Source organism: Uranotaenia lowii, unplaced genomic scaffold (assembly GCF_029784155.1).
Source record: "Uranotaenia lowii strain MFRU-FL unplaced genomic scaffold, ASM2978415v1 HiC_scaffold_461, whole genome shotgun sequence".
NCBI classification, from domain to species: domain Eukaryota; kingdom Metazoa; phylum Arthropoda; class Insecta; order Diptera; family Culicidae; genus Uranotaenia; species Uranotaenia lowii.
Genome location: NW_026598380.1, coordinates 1 through 20,850, shown reverse-complemented (window position 1 = coordinate 20,850; position 20,850 = coordinate 1). Strand labels below are relative to the sequence as shown.

At 33.5% G+C, this 20,850-nt stretch overlaps 1 protein-coding gene across 1 annotated transcript; it reads right to left on the bottom strand.

Moving 5' to 3' along the window:
• Positions 1 to 8,115: 8,115 nt before the first annotated feature.
• Positions 8,116 to 20,290, bottom strand: LOC129760130 (oxidation resistance protein 1-like; the record flags this gene model as incomplete). Its single annotated transcript, XM_055757714.1, has 2 exons — positions 20,182 to 20,290; positions 8,116 to 8,469 (listed from the first exon to the last, which is right to left on the bottom strand). A coding segment is annotated over exon 2 (334 nt), but the record flags the coding sequence as incomplete, so codon positions are not given.
• Between the last annotated feature and the right edge of the window lie 560 nt (positions 20,291 to 20,850).

The following is a 20,850-nucleotide window of genomic DNA, read 5'->3' as shown; positions in this document are numbered from 1 at the left end:
CTGCGATTTCATTTAGGATTACGTTATATTTTTAAGATTTAATAACATTTAATTGATAAGCAGATTTTTTTAAATTTTATAGATTGAAAATAAATAATTTGTTCAGGCTACGATGGTTTCATGAGTTCATTTTATTTCTTGGAAATTATCATATAAACAAAACCTTAATAAAAAATTTTGTGTCTTTTTTACTTTAAATCTCAATTTTCAAAAATGAAACACCGGTCAAATCCTAACGAATATCACCACAGTTCAACTTTCATATGCTCTGGAAAAAGTAATATTTTCAAAAAAATATATTAGTTATGTTGACAAAAAGAAATATAGAAGTATAAATTTGTCCCATTTATTGGGGCAAGTGAAAACACATAGGTCTTTTAAGATGTGTCAGTGAAAAGACTTTAAAATTAATTTAATACTTGTTGTTGTTTGTCTGTTTTATCAACTTTCATTTCTATATCCTAAGTTTTTTCTCCGGAATAAATTAATGCTGGTACTTCCATTTCACTGAATGCTGTTCAACCAAAAGACCTTGATTTTCCAAGACCTTTATAATAATTTTGAATATCAGCTTCAGATTCAACACTCGGGATATCCTTTCTGGCCATTTTGAAGATAAAATTCTTAAATTGTAGATGTTTCATAGCTAAATTGCGCGTTTTCACTTATTCCAGAAATTACAGGAATTAATATTATTTTTAACACTATCAGGTCATATTAAAAGTTCATCATAAAAATCTGCTGCCCCTGGAATATCAATCACAAAAAAACTTTTCAACAAAAAAGTGAATCTAAAGTCTCTTCTATATAGCCAAAATATGTAAAACAAAAACACACTTTTCATGTTAAGTTTGTACTTGAATTGTGTGTGAACGTGTTCACAGTTTTGGTGAATGATTTAAAAAAAAAAGTTAAGTTTATTTGATCAAAATTTTTTTTCGGGCCCAACAATTTTTAGATGAAGAAATAATGTATACATTTTTTGTAAAAGTTGAAAGTTTGCTTAATTAGTTTGATAGTTGATAGTTAGAAATTCTTCCGGAAAATACATATCCTCACTTTTTGTTAATAAAAAGTAGATTATTTTACTGATAACTTAAATTTACGTTTGCAAAAAATCAAATAGTTCATTCGGCATTTTAAAACTTCAATTCTAACTAATCTATTTCTAAAAACAGACTCTTGTTGAGAAGACGAATGGCCAAGTTGGTTAAAATCCTCTATAATTAAACAAATTAGAAGAGAATAGACTCTTGTTCAGTTAATGTGTCTAGCATTCCAGGCGTATTGGATTATACGAAATTGAATGTTAAGCTTCCCAATTTCTTATTTTCAAACGTCCTCAAAGTGTCATAACATTATTTCATATTTATCTTTACCAAGTTCATATTTTTTGGCAACAATTTACTACTTAAATTAACACGAATTAAAAATAATTTTGATATTTTAAATCGTTTATATGGTTTTGATTCGATCGATAAAATATCAATCCGTGTCACATCTAGGCGTCATTTATTACCATGTGCTGTGTACAAATAAAATAAGCAAGAAAAAAACACATCTAGGTTGCATATCGCCCCCACGTGCATAAGAAATTCGCATTCGCATTCGCATTCGCATGAACAGTCGCCTAAAACTTCGGTTGGCGCTACTCGTCAACACTCCGTTTTATGAAATTGGAGTCTTTGAACAATGCACCAACTTCTTTCTAAGATGATGTTACATTTTCTGACTTCTAATTTCAAAAGAAGCAAAGTCTTCCAATTCGTTGCCTCAGATTATTGAATCTCTTAAATTGGAAAACTTGCCACCACAGAATGTTGAAGGTGCCCTGGCCGAACCCTGCGGACTGTGTGGGGAAAGGGAAGGGTATATTAGTCGCTTCAAGTGACTAACGTTTACTTAAACGGTAGATGCAGAGATCTCTACGATCCACCCATAAACGTGGGGAGGTTTTAGAGAGGTAAGTTGGGGAAGGTAAACCCTGGGAGATGCTAGGCCAGCATTGGCCCCCACGTGCATAAGAAATATAGCAATAAAGGTACTTGGTTGAGAAATAGGCGCCTAATTTTTAAATTTTTCCAGCGATCACTGAACAGTATGCTTTGGTTACTATTATCTTGCAACGACGTTTGCTAGAGACGCCTCGCCCATGCAGACGAAAAACAAACCCCTCGAAGAAAAGAAAATCTCTAAAAATGGATGCCCGACTTATCAATTTCAAATTTTGGCAAAACAAATATTATATGTTTTATTCGATCAGCAAAATGTCAACCTGAGTCACATCTTGGCGTCATTCATAACCATGTGCTGTAGAAATGAGCTAGGAATCAAGAACAAAAAAATCACATCAAGGCTTCATATCACCACCACTTGCATTGAAAATATGCTTGGTTGAGAAATACGCGCCAAAATATTCTCACTGATCAGTATGCTATGCCATGGTTACTATCTTCTAACGACGTCTGCTCGCGACGCCTTGGAGACGAAAAACAAACCGCCCAAAGGAAAAAAAAATCTCAAAAAAAATGGAAGTCATGACTTTTATTTCATTCAAAAAACTACAAATTTTATTATTACGGACAACTGATGCGACTTTGTGTTGTTTTTATTCGATATAAACCGATTCGCATGGCTACAGAATATTCTAAAAATAATTTCATTCGAATCGTTTGGGTCATTTCGGAGGAGTAGTACTACAAACACCGTTACAAGAGAATTTTATATAATAGATAAGATATGTATATGTATATGTATGTATATAAGATAAGGAGGCCTTAAATCATCGGAGAAACATTGCCCGTACACAAATATGCTCCCATGTAAATTTGGTTCCATTTTCTCGATTAATTATCGAAATATTAAAAAAAAATGTATGAGTGACCATCTCCCCTTTTTATCGTTCCACTGAATGGGGGGATGAGTGTCAAACCACCGGAAAAACATTTCTTGTGCTTGGATACCTTCTAATGCCAAATTTGGTTTCGTTTGCTTTATTAGTTGTCAAGTTATGCTATAAAATTTGTATCAGAGCCCCTCTTCCAACCTAGCTTCTACCTGGAAGGTGGAGATCAAGATCAAACATTCCGTGTATTTAAATACACTCCTATGCTTAATTCTGTTCCATTTGCTCGATTGTATGATTGTTCCCAAGTCATATTCGGTTCCATTTGTTAGATAAGTTAGATGCAAAACAATCGTATGTGTACTCCCGTCTTCCCTAACTGTATCCCCAATTGAAGGAGAAAGAAGTCTCAAAAGAATAAATAACCAGAGGACGAATGACCAAGTTGGTTAAAATCCTCTATAAATAAAAAATATAGAATAGAATAGAATAGAATAAATAACCATTTTACGTATCCAAATGCTTTCCCATGCCAAATTTGTTTTCATTTGCTCGATTAGTTCTCCAGCTATGTGAATAAATTTAAAGGACCCCCCCTCCCCCATCTATTTCCAATCACCCTTGTGATGAAACAAATTGTATGGGGGCACCCTCCACTCTTAAGATTTTCCGACTGGAAGAACGAAGATTTATCAAACTACAATACACACATTTCTCGTATTCAAATACCTTCCCACGCCAAATTTGGTTCCATTTACTTGATTAGTTTTCTAGTTATACTGAAAATTGTAAAGGAGCTTCCTCCCCGCTTTCTTTTTCCTCAATGGAAAGAAGGAGGGGTACCAAATATTCATAGAACTATTAATCGTACCCCAACACCCTTCCAAGCCAAATTTGGTTTCATTTGCTCAAATAGTTTTCAAGTTATCCAATAAAAAAGGTATGAAAGCCCCCCCCTTCTGCCTGTATCTCCACTGGAAGGAGGGAGGGGTCTGAAATAATTATAGAACCATTTCTCGTATTCCACTACCTTTCCATGCCAAATTTGGTTCCATTAGCTTGATTAGTTCTCCAGTTCTGTACAAAATTGTAAGGTAGGCCCCCTCCCCCTTTCTATCTCCTCACTCCAAATATTTTTAGAAATATTCCTTGTACCCAAGTTCCCACCCATGCCAAGTTTGGTTTGATTTGCTTGATCAATTTTCGAGGTATGACGACTTATTACTATTAAATGAAAGACCCCCTCCCCCCTTCCAGGAATAGGGAGGGGTCCCAAACTATTATAGGAAACTTCCCCGGCCTCCAATACCCCCATCTGCCAAGTTTCACGCAAATCGGTTCAGTAGTTTTCGAGTCTATAGGGAACAGACAGACAGACAGACAGACAGACAGACAGACAGACAGACAGACAGACAGAAATTCATTTTTATATACATATATAGATGTCTAGCTGTGATTCGTGAACATGTGATCAGATTGCTTATTTCAATTTATTTTTTAACACAAATATTACAAAGACCATTTTCTTATACTTGTCTATCCAATTTCTATCAATTTTACCAAACCTCCTACCCCATTTTTGAAGAAGGCTAGAATGGGTTGATAAGGGGTCATTCTAGAATTTCTCAAACCCTGGGATCTAAAAAGCTTCGTATTGGTTCGAAACTCATCCATGAGTTTTTGCAGAATTTTTAGGTCAAGCTTAAATGAGTAAATTTGAACTTTTAGGTTTGTTTGGGAAAATTGAATATTTTGTACTGAAAAATCTACATTATTTTTGTTTCTTCTGTGGAACCGAGCCTGCTAATGGTTTTTATTATTTCTTTTTTCGTCAAAAAACATTGTTGAAGACTTCATATCTAATTAGGAAAAAAAAGTTATTAGCTGTTTAACAGGGGTATGTCTTTTGGCATTGAAAAACAATAAATAGATTTTACATCACTGCTGGGTGCATAGTGAAGTATTGCATGAAATAAATATATATAAATTGGCGTGGAAAACATTAGCTGGCTCGGTTCTACAGAAGAAACAAAAATGGTGGTGATATTTCAGAACAAAATATTCAATTTTCCCATAAAAACCTAAAAGTTCAAATTTACTCATATAAACGTTTCTTAAAAAATCTACAATAAATCAAGAATTTGTTTGGAACCAATACGAAGCTTTTAAGACCCAGGATTTGAAAAATTTAAAAATGACCCCAAATAGACTCAGTCTAATTTAATACATAATCACATATTCTTGATTTATTACGCGATTAAAATTGAAAAGTTTATATTTAAATGCAAGAATATAGAAAGCAAAATGCTTTACTGTGCTGAAATTTTTGTAACAACTAAATTAGAATATTGTTGGTCTTTTTTTCAACATTTTATTATAACCTAAAGTTTGGATACTTTTTGTATCATTCATTTTAAAAGTAGATTTCATATCAACCTTATCGGTTAGAGTTAATCTTCTGTTCAATATATTTTTAGAATTAGGACAAGAGATGAACTGTAGCTTGGAACAAAATATCACTTCTATCCAAACAAGTTTATAAAACTCTATCGGGTAATATACTACTTTTGAGTTTCTTGAGTAATATACTATTCTTGCGTTCTACAAAAAAGCATTTACACATAATATGTTTTTGGTAAAAATTTTTGAAAGGATTTCCTTTTTTTAAATATTTATAAAAATCGGCAAACAATAAGACACGCCCTGTGTGCTACTGCAGTTTTTGATTTCAAACATCGTTTTATGCTAAAGTCATGTACAATTACAACAAATTGACCCGAATGAGGAAACGCATGGTTTTTTGCCTTATAATATTTATATAACATATCTGACCGAATTGTACATGTAATCAAATTTTACATGAAATGTAAAGCTCAGGTTTTTTTTCTCTATGTGGGTATTTGCTGGCGGTTAACCATGCAAATGTATACATTTTCACCAAACGTCATGAGAACCACTTGTTAAATGATTAAATTAAAAGGGTATTTTATCGTTTTTTTCGAAAATTTAGTATCGGAGCCCTCCTTTCTTGAAACGGGAGGGACTCAAAACTTCACAGGAACAATTGTTTCCTCGAAAAACTTTATTATCATATCGAATTTTACATCAATCGGTTCAGTAGCTTCTGAGTTCTTGAAGAACACAAATATAAATTGTCTTAATTTTTCTAGTGCTTTTAGTGATTTTTACTTAATTTCAAACAATTAAACGCTTCAAACAAAAAAAAAAAACAAACTTTTCGACTTGCCTCAATTTATGCTACTATAGCCTTAAAATAAAGTTACCAGATTTCCCGGTATTAACCGAATATTTAATACAAAATTTAACAAAAGTTTAGTCCGGCCCGGTTGCCGGGATGTTATTGTAAACGCCCGAATTAATTCACTTTTTAAGCCAAAAAATCAAATTGACTTGTAAAATTTTTTTATTATTCATCCAAATGGAAATATTTTGAGCAAGTTTTATAAAAATAATCATACAATTCCGGGCTTCTGACCAAATTTTCACGGATATTGCCTGGATTTTTAGTCGACGTTTTGAAATCAAATGCTTGATGTCTTGGACGAAATTTCATGAATCATCATGTTCTACAATATTGTAGAACAACGTAGGCATGTAGGCCTCTATCTTATTACAGTTAGAAAATAGTTTTCATATCTTTTCAATTCGTTAAATTGTTAAGTTGGGTATTTGAATAAATAGAATCACTGTTTCTCTGTCCAGAACTGCGATCATCATTTTGCTGAAGAATAGGCCGTCCTTTGAGGGCTAGTTGAGCTCACATTAAACGTTACTATTCTGATACAGTAGAACACCGGTTATCCGAGCTCCGGTAATCCGAGCTTCCGCGTTATTCGAGCCACCATTTTTATACGAAATCCATTTTATGTTGTGTTTCGTATCCGCGATATATTGTTATGCTATTTAATCAACGTTATGCTATTTAATCGACGAGTTTAAAGTCTACACTTACTTTGCGAATAACGTCGATTAAAAAGCATACCGTCAAACGGGGCATCATGCAACAGCGGGGTTCGATGCAACATTTATATAATACTACATTGAATCAATTTTTAATTTAATGTATTGTAATAAAGTTATCTTTTAATGATAACAAAATGATGATGACATAATTTCTCGCATCTGAAGCTAGTTGTCTTAAGTTTTTTATTTTTATGTAAAATTTGAAAAATCGAGCAATAAATGTACAAATTTTAACATTTTTTGATGCCGAAAAAAACTTTACCCAGTATGACGGATCGGCTTGATAAAATTACCTACAAACTTTTTACAGGTTTCCTCATGTTATACCAACATTGTTGGTGTAAAAATATTTTTCGAACAATCACCCATTTTTTTTAAATGAATATTTTTAAAACTCAGTTAGGTGTCTGGGGTTAAATGCAACAAAATGCAAATCAAAGAAATACCTTGTAAATCTCGTTTCCATGTGTTGGAATATGAATGTTTTGCATCACGCGTTTGTAAACATTTAAATTTCATTCATCCAAACATTTATTTTTATGTTTTCAGCTTGTAGATTTTTTCGTAGTATTATTTAACCCCTAAATGTATGCAGCATCCTTATTTTCAGAAAAAATGTGAAAATTTGTTTTTACAGACCCAAAAACTACTGCAATTGGTGTTGTCATGCGTAATGGTCTTTAAGGCATCGCAAATATATCAAAAACTATGAATTTTCGTACGTGTTCATAAGATTTTTCATTAAAAACAAAGTTTGTTGCAAGTTACCCCATTTTCTAAGGAGTGTGAAAATCGCATGTTTTTAGAAGATTAAAATTAACTGAAGAAACCAATAATTTTTTTAACTACGCCAATTTGATGCCCCAGCATCCTTAAAACTTTTGATGCATAAAGGATACGGTTAACTGTGAACATAAGTTTTTTAGAAGCCATTGAAGTTGAAAATTGTTGCATGTTGCCCCAGTTGACGGTAACAAAATTCCTGAATTTATCGAGCTTTTCGCCTAGATGATATGAATCCTATGTCAAAAGGATAGAGTATTCTAAAAAAATTGTGTAATCCGAGGATAAGCGGGATTGTACTGTATTTTGAATTCAACCACCTTTATCATGTTTGTCGAGATTGACCATGATAAGGGAGAGATTTTTTTCATTTCCTAATCAATCTTCAAAGTTTTTGACGGTCGCCAGGAAATCGTTTACAAATATGAAAGTCTCCTTTTTTCAATAATCTTCAAATCAATAAGTGTAGTGGATGAAAAATAATATTATGGAATAAAACTCACCCTTCTCGTCCTGGGAGACGTTCTCGTGCGATCCTGCCGCCTTCCGGCTTCCGCCGCCGCCGCCGCCAATGGTGGGACTGTGCGATGAGCTGCTGGTCGAATGATGATGCTGATGGCCCTCGGAGCTGGATGCATCGGAAGCATCCCCGTCGGCTCCGGCAGCCGAAGCAGCATTCTTATCCGGAACGAGCAGCTGCTGCCCCGAGTAAATGAACGACGAGGCCAACCGATTAAGCTGTGTCAACTCGGACGGGGTCGTATCGAAACGAGCTGCCACCGAAGTTAGGGTGTCCCGATCGCCTACGGTATAGGATATGGTCGGTATCGTCGGCATCGATCGTTTCTTCTCGCCATCTGGAATGGGAGGAAAAAAGGGAAAACCGGACGTTAAGAGCAAATAATCTTCGGCATAGCTATAACTAATTAATGACGTTTAAACAACCCACACTGCTCGTGATACTCGAAAAGGCGATAGTCCGTGGACTCATCCGATAGGGCACTATTTACGTTTGCAGATGCTTTCTTATCAACAAAATAAATCATGTAATCAGCCTTAAGTAATGGTAGCAACCTACGGTTGCATAAAATTATGATCTCATAGTTTTCACCCGGAAGCGCACTAACCACTTTCGAAGGATTTTCACATTCAAAATCCATCATTGTAACTGTCTTTTGGTCCTTACTTTTCTCTACTAAAAACACTTAACATCACAAGAACGATCTAATCGATCTGAGTCTCCGGAAAGAAGTCCGGCCTCCCGGTTGCTTGTTGAGAAAAACGAAAGTATAAATCGTGCAAAGGCGGAACGTCGAATGTTGTTTGGGTTTCGATTACGCTGCCTCAGACTAATTCCAGGCGGGCGCGCGGGATGGTTTGTGGACATTATTACTGTTGAATCAGCATTACTAGTAAGTTGCACTTCAGCCAAATGGCGGGGCACTCATGGGCGTAGCTAGGGGATAGAACATTTACCTATTTACTTAAATATTAACTATCTTTGAACATCAAGTGATAATGTTCAAATAGTTCAAGCATTTTATTAGATAGTTGGCACTTGGAAACCCTGATAAAGTGTTCCTAGAAAACCCTGCAGAGAGTGCCATTTATCATTCATTGAGTGAGATATATGTGGAAATAAAACTTTCATTTATAAGCTGTTCGTAACACATATCTTACACTCGTATTTTTTTTTAAATTGTATTTTAAATTGTTTTCCTGTAAATAAACAGGGTAAAACATTTGCATTGGCAAAATTGTCAAAATACAAATTCAACCTGAATTTTTATGAAAATACTCATCTAAAAATACTAAACATAGCCTTAGCTTTTCTAAGAAAAAGCAGTATGAAAAAAAAATGTTTACTAATTTCTAACAAGTTAAGGAAGAGTAGTTGGGAACATCAGCTATTAAGTATGGGAGAGTGGAGAATCATGGGCCACTTTTTTTCGTTATTCTTTAACTTCTGTATTATAAAAGATAAAAAGAAAATATAAAATGTTATGGTGTTCTATATTTTCAAGGTATCATAAGGTATATTTTTTTTAAATTTTTGATAAGTTATTTTCCCCAAATTCAGACTGTTTGAAAAAAGCAATATTTCTTGGATTTTGAAAAATGGTGGAAAATCGTGGGCCACCAAATCCAAATTGACCAAATAACATGCAAAGTTTATGAGTTGATTCAAAACTGTAATTTCCTAATTCATTTCGTTATTTTAAAGCAATTTCAGATGATGAAATAAAAAAGAGAGCTGTGTATGATCGCATAGATTCCAAAACCTGGCTCGCGAACGTTTTGGCAAAATTTCTTATATAGGGTGGACAAAATATTTTTAATAACTCTTCATTTGGCATAAGAAAACTTTACTGATAGGAAAAACGTATTTTAAGTTCTGAATGTGTATAAAATCATGAAAATATAGGTGGTTCAAGATGGGTGGCCCACGATTCCCCACAAGCTATGATTTGCAAATTGGTTGCGTTTGTGTGACTTATTGATGTTTCCTCAAAAATTCCTTTTCCATGTGAAAGATCATGACAAAACTAAGATCATCATTATATTTTTGTTATGCATTTCAGGTTTCCCATCGATGAAATTAGCGGGGAAATTAGTTTTTTCAATTATGTAAGTAAATTTTAGCTTGATAAATAAAAGAAGCATATGATGCGTATTTCAGTCAACAACATATAGGAATATATGCTCACGCAAAGTGACGACGATGACAGTTGGTTTGAGATGTTTATCTCAACACACATCTGAGAGATTAAAAGTGGCCCACGTTTCCCCATGGCGCACGATACCCCACTCTCCCCTACCCCTAAACTTCTGGATTAAATCTCTTCTTATAAGAGAACCATTATTGTGATTATTATTGCAGCGTTTCTGTTCAGACTCTTTTTTAACAGTCTGTTTGAGCAGACCACTTTCGGATGGGAAGAGATAAATGCGTCCTAACTGGGGGACGATTCACAAGAAAAGAGAGATTTTATTTATTCTACATTTAAAATTACAACTTTTCCCGCTTTTTCATACATGATTTAACAATAGAGCAAACTGACATCATTATAGCGGTGCTCAGATGGACACTATACTTAAAGGCGCATTCCAGCAATATCAGGGTGACCAATACATTTCAGTTCGAACACAGTCCATCTATATTTTGATTGTAGGAACCGCTTTACAGAAATTGTACAACATAGACATTTGCCGCTTTAAAAGCTGTGAAAAGTGTATTTTCTCAAGCCAGTGGGAATCTTCTTTTGCAATTCAGTAGTAAGATCATTTCAATTGAAATGAAGCACATTTTCTAGAAGAAATATTTATGCATCTTCACTTACAATAATAATTAACTCTGAACTCATCTCTGGAACATTCAATTTAAATCACAGGCTCAAAATTGCAATACACTTGTTCCGATTGTTTTAGTTCAAAAACCGTGGAAACAGATATAAACTTTGAATTTTAATGAAGAACATCTCAAATTATACTTATAACGAAGTTTTTTTTTCGTCTAATCTGGATATAAATCTGAGGCTCATTGTTTTCAAAACAAAATTCTTATTCTTGATTTTCATCCAACATGTAATCCAGAATTTTAACTTCGAGTCAAACAAATACCGTCTATAACGGTGTAAAAGGAACGCACCGGTGTATAAGAAGCATTTACGTATTTAAGTCAACTTTTTTTTAAAGTTAAATTGAAATTTTAATCTCGAATTAAAAAAGATTTACGATCCTCTGAGTTCTTATTTCAGATGTAGAAAAATAACATTTTTATTTAGAAGAATAAAATGGTATGAATAACTCGTATTCCGATTTCAGAAGAAGAATTTAATTTGGGATCACGACGTTGAAATGCGTTTTCTGACCTTTAGAAGCGTTTTTTTCGGATTTTCTTAGTCTAATTTGGGATCACAATGTTGAAATTCGTTTTCTGGCCTTTAGAAGCGTTTTTTCGGGATTCTGAGCCTAATTTTCGATCACAACTTTAAAATACGATTTCTGGCTTTTGAAGCGTTTTTTCGGGATTCTGAGCTTAATTTGGAATCACAACTTTGAAATGCGTTTTCTGGCCTTTAGAAGCGTTTTTTAGGGATTCTGAGCTTAACTTTAAAAAGTGTTTTCTGGCCTTTAGACGCGTTTTTTTTCGGGATTCTAAGCGTTGTTTGGGATAACAATTTTAAAATGCGTTTTCTGACGTTAAGAAGCGTTTTTTTGGGGGTTCTGAACCCAGTTTCGCAACTTTAAAATGCGTTTTCTGACCATTAGAAGGTTTTTTTTTTCGGGATTTTAAGCTTAGGTTTCAGATCACAACTTTTAAATGCGTTTTCTGGCGTTTAGAAGCGTTTTCCGACGTTTAGAAGTGTTTTGTCGGTATTCTTATTCTAATTTGGGATCACAACTTTCAAATTCATTTTCTGCCCTTCAGAAGCGTTTTTTTGGGATTCTGACCATAATTTGGGATCACAACTTTAAAATGCTGGCCATTTTTTGGGGATTCTTAGCTTAATTCGGGATTACAACAATAAAATGCGTTTTCTGGCCTTTAGAAGCGTTTTTTCGGGTTTCTGAGCCTAATTTGGGATCACAACTTAAAAATGCGTTTTCTGGCCTTTTATGCGCTTTTCGGGATTCTGAGCTTAATCTGGGATCACATCTTTTAAATGCGTTTTTTTGCCTTTAGAAGCGTATTTTCGGGATTCTGAGCATAAGATCACAACTTTAATATGCGTTTTCTGATCTTTAGAAGCGTTGTTTCGGGATTCTAAGCAGAATTTGGGATCACAGCTTCAAAATGTGTTTTCAGGCCTTTGAAGCGTTTATTCGGGTTTCTGAGCTGAATTTGGGATTACAACTTAAAAATGCGTTTTTTGAACTTTAGAAGCGTTTTTTCGGGATTCTAAGCCTAGATTAAAATCACAACTTTGAAATGCGTTTCCTCACCTTAAGAAGCGGTTTTCGGATTTCTGACCATAATTCGGGATCAAAACTTTGAAATGCATTTTCTGGCGTTTGAAGCGTTTTTTCGGAATTCTGAGCTTGATTTGTGATCACAACTTTAAAAATCGTTTTCTGGCCTTTATAAGCTTTTTTTTTCGGGTATCTGACCATAATTTCGGATCACAACTTTCAAAAGCCTTTTCTGGCCTTTGAAGCGTTTTTTTCGGGATTCTGGGCTAAATTTGGAATATTTGTCGGGTTTCTTAGTCTAATTTGGGATCACAATGTGGAAATGCGTTTTCTGACCTTAAGAAGCGTTTTTTGGGGGTTCTGAGTTGAATTTGGGATCATATCTTTTAAATGTGTTTTCTCGCCTTTAGAAGCATTTTTTCGGGATTCTGAGCTGGATCACAACTTTAAAATGCGTTTTCTGGCCTTTAGACGCGATTTTTGGGGGCTTTAAAACGCGTTTTCTAGCCTTAAGAATTGTTTTTCCAGAATTCTAAGCCTAATTTAGGATCAAAACTTTAAAATGCATTTTCTGGCCATTAGAAGCGTTTTTTCGGGATTTTTAGCTTAATTTGGGATCACCACTTAAAAATTGCGTTTCCTGGCCTTTAAAAGCGTTTTTACGTGATTCTGACCTTAATTTGGGATCAAAACATTAGAATGCGTTTTATGGCATTTAGAAGCATTTTTTTCGGATTTCTGAGCTCAATTTGGGATTACAACTTTGAAATGCGTTTTTTGACCTTTAGAAGCGCTTTTTCGGGATTTTGAGCTTAATTTGGGATCACAACTTTAAAATGAGTTTTTTTGCCATTTGAAGCGTTTTTTTTCGGGATTCTGAGCATAATTTGGGATCACAACATTGAAATGCTTTTTCTGGCCTTAAGAAGCGTTTTTTCTGGATTCTGAGCCTAATTTGGGATCACAACCAGAACTTTGAAATGAGTTTCTGACCTTAAGAAGCGTTTTTTTGGGGTTCAACTTTAAAATGCGTTTTTTAGCCTTTAGAAAACTTTGAAAACTTTGAAATGCGTTTTCTGACCTTCAGAAGCTTTTATAGGGGATTTCGAGTTGAATTTGGGATCATTACTTTTAAATGTGTTCTCTCGCCTTTAGAAGTGTTTTTTCGGGATTCTGAGCTGAATTTGGGATCACAACTTTAAAATGCATTTTATGGCCTTTAGAAGCGTTTTTTTTGGGTTTTTTTACCATAATTTGGGATCACAACTTTAAAATGCGTTTTCTGGCCTTTGAAAGCGTTTTTTTTTCGGGATTCTGAGCCTAATTTGGGATCACAACTTTAAAATGTATTTTCTCACCTTTAGAAGCATTTTTCGGGATTCTAAGCTTAATTTGGGATCACAACTTTGAAATGCGATTTCTGACTTTTAAAAGCGTGTTTTTTATGGGATTCTGAGCTGAATTTGGGATCACAACTTTAAAATGCGTTTTCTGGCCTTTAGAAGTGTTTTTTTCGGGTTTCTGAGCTTATTTTTGGGATCACAACTTTAAAATGAGTTTTCTGAGTTTTCTGAGTTTTCTGAGAACTTAACACTTAAGTTTTTTCAACTTCAATTAAATTTCTTTAATTTAGGAGTAACATTTATTTAGCTTTAAACAAATCTTATTTCTCTTGGAAAAACTCTGATTTTCAAAATTATAGTTTTGAGGTAGCGTTGAAAATCTATATAGTTTTGGACTGGATCTTTCCATAACAAAATAATTATTTTCAATGTCATTTCGGAAAAAAAATGAAGATCGTATTTATCAAATTCAGACATCTTGGTATAAAACTTAGTTCATCCAAATATGGGACAGTTATGAATTCGTGTATCTTAAAAACAATTCATTTGATCAAAAAACTTAATGGGAAGAAAATCAAAGTAATCTTATGAAAATTCATGAACAATAATTTAAATAGAAGAGCCTTTTAAAAGAGCTGGGACAATTTGGTGGACGGATTTAGGTGCTTCGCAATTAATTGAAAATGGTTTTTTTTGTACCACCGAAATATGTTTCCTCGGGGATGTCAGCTTAACTGACCAAACATGACAGGATCATCATAAAAATCAAATGAACTTAAAATAGGATAATTGAGACCGTAGAATGCGAAATCAAATAAACAAACGAGAATACTCTTTTTAGGCTTTTGAAGTTAGCAAAAACATGACTCTGGCTATTCCATCACAGAAGATGATTCATACCAATTATGATACATACTTCTTACAAAACTACGGCAAATAAAAATTCGTTAGATGAAAATACGTTTGATGAAGGAAATGAAGTTAATCTTATGATAATCCATGGAAAAAAAATGAAAAAAAATATTTTCGTTTTTTGTAATTTCTTCTTTATTCTCGGTACATCCCATCGGCTGGCGCACACTTTTTTCAGCCATGACGTTGATCAGTTTTTCAAACTTATTCTTTATCTAATCTGTATTTTAGGTGGCTACATCCTCCTTCGTCAATTTTTGCTACTTTTCAGTCCAATACTTCTCTTTTTACAGAAACTGAGGGCAATTTAGCTGATACAGCTGTTCTGAAATTGATAAAATTTAATTAATTTTGAGCCCTTTTAAAGCGTTTTAGTGAAATTTCTGCTGGCAAAGTCTGACAATAACGAAGTAAAACCATCATGAGATTGAATTTAAAGTACAATTTGTTAGAAATAGGGTTTTTCATAAATCATAAGCAGCTTACGAGCTCTAGAACTAGCAAAAAATTGTTGTTTGAGGTTAGGTTTGAATGACTGATATGAGACTTGACTTCCCTGATGAATCTTGTGTTTGTATAATTTTCCACCACTTACACACAGTAATTGATTGAATAATCAACGGTTTTCTCAACTTTCAATTTAATAATGACAGATTTTGAAGGAAACTGCAAAATATTTATTTTTCTTTTTCTCTTGCATCGTAAATAGGTCGAAAACCACCGCCGAAAACCATTTTAAATATTGACAAAAATAGGTCTGATAGAACTTTTCACAGGCAGCAAAATGTTGTCAAAACTTTGAATGAGCTATTACTAGTAAACGAGCTATTAGCAAATGATAGTGAATGAATTTTTCACAGCTCTAGCCATTTTTTTTTTGCAAAAACAACAGTTTTATGCACAATTTTTTCAATCTCCTTCCCGAGTATCTGTAATATTTCGGAAACACGTAAATATTAATTAAACCAAAATCAAGTGTTCCATTTCCAAATGAACAAAGCTTTAGGATGAATAAAAACATTATAAATCATACGTGCTCCAGGTCTGAATTGCTCATTGGCTTACCAGAAGGTCACATGCCAAATTGTATTTAATAAAGCTTGAGTTTACATCGTGGAGGAAAAATGAAAATATTGCTGCATTTGGCGATTAACATAATCATAGTTAACATTTGATTATGGTATATGTTGCATGTAATGGAATTAAGGAGAGGTCGACTGGATAATTTGATGCGCTTGATATTCGGCAGTTCAGTCAAAAAAAATTCGAAAACGTTTTTTTCGATTATTCCGACGTTTCGATGCTGTTTAGCATCATCTTCAGGGAATTCTAAGATATTATGTATGTGATCTTAAATCTTAAATATTAACATACATACATATTTGATATTCTTACTCAAAATTGGTTTACTGTATAGAAGGAGCTGCTTTCAGATCTTGTACAACATCTTTTGGGCTAGATTTGGGCGTAATATACGATTGTACGAATATAATACTGAACTAGAATGAAATAAATATACCAAAAAATTACAATTGGTTGAAAGTTTGTTGTCTGAAAATTGGTAAACAATTGGTTATAGGTAGTTTTTACAATTTTTTTTTCATTCAATTGCAAATCGCTCAATATGGAATATGGAATGATAACGTGATTACCGATCGGACGATGTAAAAGTTGCCAACCAATCCTTTAAAAAAAAGTTTTTTCTATCGAAATCCAATAATGTTTGTGCAAATTTTCTGATTACTCTATATAAACTTATAACTTTCAGGATTAAATTGAAAATTATTGAAAACTAAGATGCGTGCTTACATTTTTTTCAATAAAAATTCTTCTGGGAAATCGACCGTATTGAAGATAACAGATTTCTGGCATTCTTGTCCGACCACACACGTTTGTTTTCACTAACAATACCACTTAACATTTAATTTCATATCGAAAACGTAGATTCAAACAGTTTAGAATTTTACACGATGTCAAAAAGTTTTCACGTCTTCCCAAACCAACGCCTGCTTCACTTCCTGAATGTATTTTGTTTTGTTCAAGATATATGAACAATAATTTAAAAAAAAAAATTTTATTTAAGACAAAAAAATATTTCAAATCGATGGAAAGAGAGATTTTTCAATAATCGTTCCCTATGTCTTCTTCATCCCAAACCAAATGGATAGGTAAGGGTATTGAGAAATCATGGTTTATTTTTTAATCAAATATTAGTAAGCTCAATCGAAAACACCACAGTTCTTCATATCGTTTTTTTTTGTTTAAAAACTGAATAAAAAAAATAACGTTGATCACATACAAACCTCATATTTTGTCTGATCTTTTATTTTGAATAAAAAGTTGCTGAAAATTGTCAATCAAATTTGATATTTCATTTTGCACACTAAATGTACGCCATCAAATAAGTTTTATAATTATAAGCAGTTTAAAAGAGGTGAATAAACGCCAATTTAAATAGAAGAAGTAAGGTACACCGGAGCAAGTGCAAACGGATTTCACCATAGTTAAACTTTCACATATCATAGAAAAATATGTATATATTCAAAAATTATCAATTATCGTTCGTTGCATCACGAAAATAGTTCTCAACAAATTCCCTTTGAAAGTGAAAAATTAAAAAATGTTGGTAAAAAGCAACGGTACGTTTGTGAAAAAATTTCTAAATTTGCACTTGCCCTGTTTGTGGGGTGTATCGGTCCTAAAATGAATTTAATACATGTTTCGGTATGTTTTATCTACTTTTATTATTAATCGCAGCGCACTAAATTGGACTGCGCACTCATGACTGCGATATTTGTGCGAACTCGTACATTCGTGATTCGTGCGACCTGTCAAATCAGTGTAAAATCTGTCGGAGTTCTACATGTTAGCCGCTTTTCAGTCAACCTTTGTTCGGATAACTGCGACTGCAAAACATTGCACGAAATCCAATTTTCAATGAAAGAGATAATAATATATTTGCTGTTTTCCTTCAATATTAATTACTTTTTGGGACTCCATTTTTACTGACTGTTGTTTTAGCAAAAGACCTTCATTTACCAAGGCATTACGTAATTTTGAAAATCCACTTCAGATACAACACCTCTTCTGACCGTTCTGATATCATTCTGAACCATTTTGGTGATGAATTTTCTGAATGGCCGATGATACATGGCTTAAAGGTGCGTTTGCACTTACCCCGCAGTGTGGGTTGACAAGACTAAATATTATTTTCACAACTTTCAGGGTGTACTGAAAATTTATCTTAAATTTTCTGCTTTCACTTGAATATCAGTCCCAAACATTCAGCTTTCAACGAAAAATCGGATTCGAATGCCCATTTTTGTAGTCAAAATTTGCAAAACAAAAACACACTGTTCATATCTAATACGTTTGAATTCGTGTGTAATCAAACAGAGCAGTTTTTTTAGTGAATAATTTAAAGAAAGCTTAGTTTATCTATGTCAGCTTGTTTGTTCAGGCCTAAACAACAATTTCTAGAAGAAGAAATATTTATTAATTTTTTAGTAACAGAGAAAAGTTGATCGTTTGCACTTGCTCCGTAGAATTCGTAAATCCGTAATATTGCTCCGTAAAATAAATCTTCAAACATATAATGAATCGATTACAGAATAATAAATACTTTAATATAAGAAAACTGATGGAAAAGCAGCCCAACATTTCACCAACAGGATTTCAACAGAGTACCTACTATTATAAAGCTTGAAGCTTGTATGCTTAAATCAATCCGTCATACTAGTTATTTATTATACATCATAAAATATTCTTGGACATTTGGTGTGCAATTTTTTTAAAATATTTTTTTTTAAATTCGATTAAAAAGTAGGAACTATGCCAACAACATAATTTAGTTATTGTTATAGCTAATGGCTCATTTATTCCTAAATAAACTAAATAAACAATGATATTACAATGATAAGTGTTGCATCTTACAATACTATGCAATGATTTCATTTGACACTACTTTTAATAAGGGAAAAATAAGAAATTTTATAATCTCTGATTAGAAAACTTGAATGTATTCATTGAAACTATAATTCAAAATAAAAATATAGAATAATTATACTATAGATTTTGGCCTATTCAAAAAAATTAGAGAGTTGGTGGTTGACGTGGTCTACAAAGGTTGAATGAAATGTCTTGTTTTTTGACGTTTATTTTTGACGTTTGAGATTATTCCGATACTTTACACAACAATTCGCAATGAAGAATCCCAATCCAGAAACGGAATAACCTGAATTGGTTTAATCCAAATAAAGATTTAGATTTTAAAAACATAACTAAATAATTGACGAGCACTTCCCAAGAAACACAGATTCAGCCGACTACGATTAGGAAGTTTTATTACGGTTTTAATATGCAGCTTTTTTTTTGCAGCTCGTTTAAAAACGGTTTCATTATAGTCATGAAAAATGCTTATATTCTTGTTTCGGCCATTTTTTTTTCAGATAGTTTTTAATGCGCTAATAAAGCTTCCACTAAAGATACCATTTTAGATGTTTTGAAAGAGTTATGAATGCTCTGTTAAAACTTTAATAAAACACAAACTTAGAAGTTTGTTCCAATCTTTCTTTTGCATGTTTTATAATAGCACTCAGGGTGCCTGATTATTAAACCACCATAAAACTTAGTGACAGTTCTCCATCAAGACGTCAAAAAAGAACACGCTCAGATTACATTGCACTTATTTGAATTGGAAATCCCATTTTTTTTACATTTTTGATAAGTTATGTGTGTGGGTTTTGAGTTTTAAAAAATATATACATAAATGTTTGGAAAATTTCAAAGCACGTCAATCAGAAACGTCAAATTTTAGCTTTCTTATATGGCTTCTAAAATTTTTATAAAACCAATTAGCCATTTATCTGACCATAAAAAAAGCAATTCAGCATTAAATTGTCTAAAGCCATGTTGTTTGCAACATCGAAGGGCACAAAATGCCGCCATGTTGATGGATTCACATGATTTGAGGATACTATTTCATTTGACTGACTGACGACTGACAGTCGATAACCCACTGAAGATGCTTGCAAGTAGCTAGTGAACTAGTAGTATTTGAGTCTTTCAAATACTGTGGCTGAATTCGAAGGAACCATCGACTACTTTGAAATCATATTTTCATTCAGCTAAAAGGTTCTTCAAACCTTTTCTTTGATTATAAAAATCCAATCTAATTTTCAGGTCCAGAAAACTAAATGTAAACTCGATTTTTCTTCTTCTTCAGTATGAAGAGGAAAATTTAAAGTTCTACTGAATTCGAAGTGAAAATTCGAAGCTTGAATTCAAAGTTCTGAGTTTTTAATGACACGACTAGAAATAATATCGATGTTTCGAAATGTTTTGTTTTTAACAATCTTAATCAATTCAATCTACCAATTGTTTTTGTGGTTTCAGCCTTACCTTTTGACAACCGATCGATGCTCTCGAATCTGCCCTCCACTTTGGACCGGAGCGAGTCCAGATCGAATGGTGCCGCCAGTCCATGATCGACACTGCGCGATTTACTCCTGCAATAGAAAGAGAAGCGAGAAAAAATTCGATTAATTTAGAACTAAACCCATAGACAATGAATGAAGAACGATTCTTGTTGCTAAGGAAGGAGCGGCACAGGGCAGCTAAAACATCGCTTAACATTTTTATTGCTCTGCGGGGTGTCGGAATTATCTCACGTTTTTCGGTACGACACGGACAGCAAATAAAACAGGCACGTTAAAATAATAATATTGAGATAAAACGGAAATAATAGGCAACAATAATATGGATGGCGCGAAAACATAAAAAAACACAATCCTCTAGCTAGGCCTAGTCTTAGGTCTGGGTGAGCTGTACGGGCTATACGATTTGCTACGCATGCAAAAGACCTGCCCCGGCGATAATAAGATGGAATTGTAAAATGACCCATAAAATTGTTTTTACCTTCTTGAAAGATGGAAGGAGGAGGAAAAAAAGAGGAGATCTGTTTGGTTACCTTCTCGAGTGAGAAGTCACTCGAAGACTGCTGTTTGTCGTTGTTCATCAGAACAGCTGATCTGGGTGGTTTTTCGTTCAGCAAAAAGCAACTTACCTTAG